Source organism: Limulus polyphemus, unplaced genomic scaffold (assembly GCF_000517525.1).
Source record: "Limulus polyphemus unplaced genomic scaffold, Limulus_polyphemus-2.1.2 Scaffold3534, whole genome shotgun sequence".
NCBI classification, from domain to species: domain Eukaryota; kingdom Metazoa; phylum Arthropoda; class Merostomata; order Xiphosura; family Limulidae; genus Limulus; species Limulus polyphemus.
In genome coordinates, this window is record NW_013669144.1 from 42,120 (window position 1) to 47,224 (window position 5,105).

Sequence of the window (5,105 nt, forward strand, 5' to 3'; positions counted from 1 at the left end):
ATTCGAAACCGCGACCCTCAGATTGCGAGTCGAGTGCCTTAACCACCTGGCCATGCCGGGCCCCGTAATTTGTGGGTGTGGTGTAAGAGTGACTGTCAAAATGCACTATTTGATTAGAGTAGCCCAAGAGTTGGTGCTAAGTGTTGTTGATAATCTGCCTTTCATCTAATTTGTTACTTCCAAATAGAGAACAGATAGCCTTCGACTAGCTTTATGTAAAATTCCACAAATTGTCAATGACTTTTGTGTGTTGTGAAAAATAAAAATGACGAAAACAGTTTGATTCACTTGTCCAAAGTGTTGATTAAATGCATAGTTGTACCGTGTACGTATAATAACACTGGATTCGATAAAACTGGCTATAAAGTATAAAATTCCATTCAATCGTATGCGATTAATTTAGTTTTATCGATCACTTGTAATGAGTTCATTGAACATTTATATTGACGAAATATAGTTAAATGTTATAAACAGAGATAGAAACAGAACAACCAAGTTTTTCATAGATGTAATAAATGTTCTTATTTTTACTCTCTCTGAAACAGCAAACAACTTTAAGCAATGTTTACGCACAAGTATTTCTGATTCTACTATAGACGGGAATATAGATACGCACAAAATATAAATAGAAATACAAGTGTATAGTGACCCCTCGAACTTCCCGCACGTTAAACTGAATTACTTTCTGCACTAAGTTTTGTGTGAATAAATACAAATACAAGTGTATAGTGACCCCTCGAACTTCCCGCACGTTAAACTGAATTACTTTCTGCACTAATAAGTTTGTGTGAATAAATACAACTTCCCGCACGTTAAACTGAATTACTTTCTGCACTAAGTTTTGTGTGAATAGATACAAATACAAGTGTATAGTGACCCCTCGAACTTCCCGCATGTTAAACTGAATTACTTTCTGCACTAATAAGTTTTGTATGATTAGAACAGTTTTTATAAAAATCGAATGTTAAAACCATGTTCTGACCGTAAACCCTAGTGATTCCATTAGGACGATGATTCCCAATCTGGGATTCTTTGACCAAAAGAGATACACGAGACTGTCTCATGATAAAAATTTCCTCTTTTTCTGACAAAAGAGAAAACGTTATTTTTGGCGGGAATTACATTTAATGCAAGAACTTTCAGTACACAACGTTGTTTATGATCAGGTGTTTTTTTAAAGAACAATTTTTACTCAAAGTAAAATATTTTAGAAGGGGGGGGTAGCCCTTATCCCTGGTGTCTTAGGTCCCAATCTGAGAAACCAAGGAATTAAATTAATTAAAGACCAAAACATCAAAAACACATTTTCATATTTTAAAATATTTCTATGTAACTGTCTGAAAGTCCGACCTAGCCAAAGTTGAAGTAAAAGTCCAAAATTCGTTTTCATCTGGATGTCATAACATAACGCATTATATATTAGTTGTTTTTTTTATCAAAAACATAGGTTCACTTGTGTTTATTTTAGGTCGTATACGTAATACTTATCAGGCAATCCAATAATGGATTATACGGTTGATATAATAGGTTTTATTCCACCGTTGAAAATAAATAATTTGAGTGCCTAAACAAAGGCACATGTTCTACCATTCCTGTCGTTTGAATCATTATATTATGTATATAGAGATTTTGGTGCAGCCTCTAAATAGATTTAATATTTTTGTCTTTGTATGTCCCCTAATGGGTCGGCGGTAAGTTTACGGGCTTACAATGCTACAATCCGGGGTTTGATTCCCGGTGGTGAACAAAGTGTTGATACAAACAAAAAACATTAGATTTAAGGCATACAACAAAGAGATATTTATTTAAATAACGAACCCAACCTACCAAGTACCTTCATTTCCTTGCTAGCCTCTACAGTTTGGAAGGAGGGCGCTTCTGCCGAAACTTCGCATCTGTAGCGACCTTCAGAATCAAGGTTTATGTCATTTAGATATACTTGGTTTTCACCAGACTTGGACAGCTGAAACGAAAGGAAATTAGTGGTATACATAGGTATGTAAGGAAAAAAAACAGACGCCATTTTTAGCTATGAAACTTTCACATACCGCAATGTATAAATACACCGAATTAATGAATAATTCTGGATTGCTCTTTCCCATTACTACCCAGAACAAAGAAAGATATAATACGTAACCAATATAAATACAAAGGTTTCAAATAACACGAATACAATAAGAGTTTCAGTATCAGGTAGCATGTATTATCAATTTCGTTAATGACTCATGTAAACTTCAGAATAAAATGTGCATTTTCTTAGTGGTCGACCAAATCGTTTTCCAAGATCTAACACATCCGCACTCCTGTGCAGTAGAAATAACACCTACCATTTTATCAAGATTTTGAAGAAGTCTTTTGCTAGGCCTATTTGATTTCGTATTAGAATTTGTCCGTTAACCTTAATTCCGACGAAAGTTCTGCCTTTACAATATGCGAAGCGTCTAACTGTATGGCACAATGATCAGATCAATGGCACAGTATACCATAAACCTGATATAATGTATTTTGTTGAATGTAAACTGATTATGTGTTAAACTTTTCAGTGTGTTTTGCTTCACAGCTTCATAAGAAGTTTATTATCTAAATTCAAGAAGTATGTATTTACCTTTCGTTTTACTTCTTCGTAAATTATTTTATGAATATATGTCTGTAAATATATATATATATGTAATAAATGGCATAATAGTATATTATCGCTAGAGGTCACTAACTATAATAATGATTCCGTACCTGTCTTCAAATACACAAACACACACACACATAGCACGCACCACAATACCTTACTAAATTGCATTGTGTATCGAATAATAAAGAAATCGAAATGTTTATCTAAAATTGATAATTTTTTCTTCCTTCTTCGAGCTAATTGACTCGCATGTCACTGTTTTTTAAGTGGATTCGAATTCTCAGTTACAGTCAATAATGATTATCGTAAATGAAAATCACTCTCATAAACAGAGGTTTGAGAACGTTATATTAAAATGATTTTGAATATACAAAAACAGTAAGTCACGTAACAATCGTAGCTGTTATAAAGTCGCAGTGGAACGGAATGTATCAGAACTACATTGTGTCATTGTTTGGCGCTTTGTAGGTCGTGTGATGCCACCAAAATAGTATAACTTCTAGAAATAGTATGTAACAGTCCTTTCTGAAGCAAAATATGTGTTTATATCGGGAATTTATAATTTCTGAGATATACCTTAACTTAGAAACAAAAAAACGGATTTGGATCAACTTGGGGTACCAGGGCTATCAAAAATGCGACCTCCAACAAGTTGTATTCTAGCCTTGGCAAACAAAGTGTGGCATTTTATGAAAGGTGAGAATCCACGGACAGTAGCAAAAGTCATCCACATGTCCCAGGCAACAATATGTAATACAACCAAGGAGTATCTTCGTCTGGAAGTGCAACAGAAATTGCTTCCACACGTCATTTCAACCATCATATTCTATGCTTAAGAAATATTATCAAAAAGATTGAGTGTGAAGACATGGTAAGGCTACAAAGTAGTTTTAATATAGCGTAATAAACCTTTGTATTATATATTATGAGCATTCGGCAACACAAAACCTCTGGACAATAGTATGGCAACATGTGAAATTCTCCTTTCTTGTTCCAAGTTTAGACATTATTTCACACTGGTATTTTTTGTAGTATCCAAAATAATTTTTAAAGCTTGCATCTCCCGAACTGATCAAAACGAATGAATTAGTTATCCTCTGATATAGTTATTATATCAGCAAATGTTATCAACCAAATGACCCTGGCTTCTGAAAACCTTCGAGTGTTAACAAGATGTATCATTATGACAGAGGAATTGGGCGATTGTAAGGAGAATGAACTAGGCATTAGTAACTCAAAAAATTACTTCATTGAGAGGAGATCTTTAGTCAGGATGCCTAAAGTCATGAAGGGTCTTGCACCAAAAAGTTTGGAAACTCCTGAACTAGGTCATTCACTGACTCAATCTACTTGGGCATTATAATACTATAAAGATGTGGTGATATTGATCCTTGTTGTACGCACTACACAACAAGAATCCATTAAAAAAAATCTGATTTGTTTCGCTATAAGTTACTTTATAGTTACGGTTTAACGCATTGGAAACCAATATGCCTGGAAATTATCATAACATTCAAACTAACTGATTTCGAGCTGCAATGAACAAATTCAGATCAAACTAACTGATTTCGAGCTGCAATGAAGAAATTCAGAGGAATATGGAAGAAAAAAAAACACCTGCAGTTAACTTGACTTGTATATAATTTACTACAAAAACGTTATATATATATTTGTAGTTGATAGATTCATAGTTTACTGAATATTAGAAAGCAACTTAATATAGGTGACGGAGACGATTATTTTCACATTCAAGTTTTATAGTTGTTCAGGAACACAGAAATTATTGATTTGTTTGTTTCAGATATTCGCGTAAAGCTACACAAAATGCTTAAATCGTCCCGAATTTTGAACTGATAAACTAGAGGAATAATATTTAATCAACAGCACCAATTCTTGGGCTACTCTAATCGAATAATAATCTTTGACCATCACTCTTATAACGCACCCACAGTCCCAAACTGGAGCGCTATTATAGAGCAAAGAAATACGAACCATGAACCTTCGGGCTAGCATTCTGCATTAGGCAGATTTAAATGATTAAACATATTTTATTGTAAGTAATAAGTAGAAGGGCTTGAATCTATATAAATACAAATTTAGTGCAAATTATAAATACGTAATATATTTCTATATTTGAAGTTATTACTTACGACTTGGATAATTTACACATGAAATATTATTTTTCTAACAGAATATTTTTCGATCTTATCGAAGTAGCGCACACCTGAAGGATCAGTAAATTTATTTTGATATTTTTCCAGATAGTTCGCTTTCATCTTCTTATAAGTTATTCTAAGACAACTGGTATGCCACATCTTATGATATTTTCATTTGTGTGAAACTTAAAACAAATCAGGGGAAAAAAATCACGATTACTAGATCTGGAAGACGTCTGTTTGTTTGCTGAATTTCACGCAGAAGCTAGTCGAGAGCTATCCGTGCCAGACAACCCTAATTTTGACGTGATGGACTAGAGGAA

At 33.7% G+C, this 5,105-nt stretch overlaps 1 protein-coding gene across 1 annotated transcript in view; it reads right to left on the minus strand.

The window, feature by feature from the left end:
- Positions 1–2,023, minus strand: part of LOC106469533 (cell adhesion molecule 4-like) — a 7,839-nt gene extending 5,816 nt beyond the window's left edge. The window contains exon 1 of the mRNA XM_022398072.1: positions 1,828–2,023. Within this exon, the coding sequence (XP_022253780.1) occupies positions 1,828–2,023 (196 nt within the window). The remainder of the gene's footprint in view (positions 1–1,827) is intronic.
- Between the last annotated feature and the right edge of the window lie 3,082 nt (positions 2,024–5,105).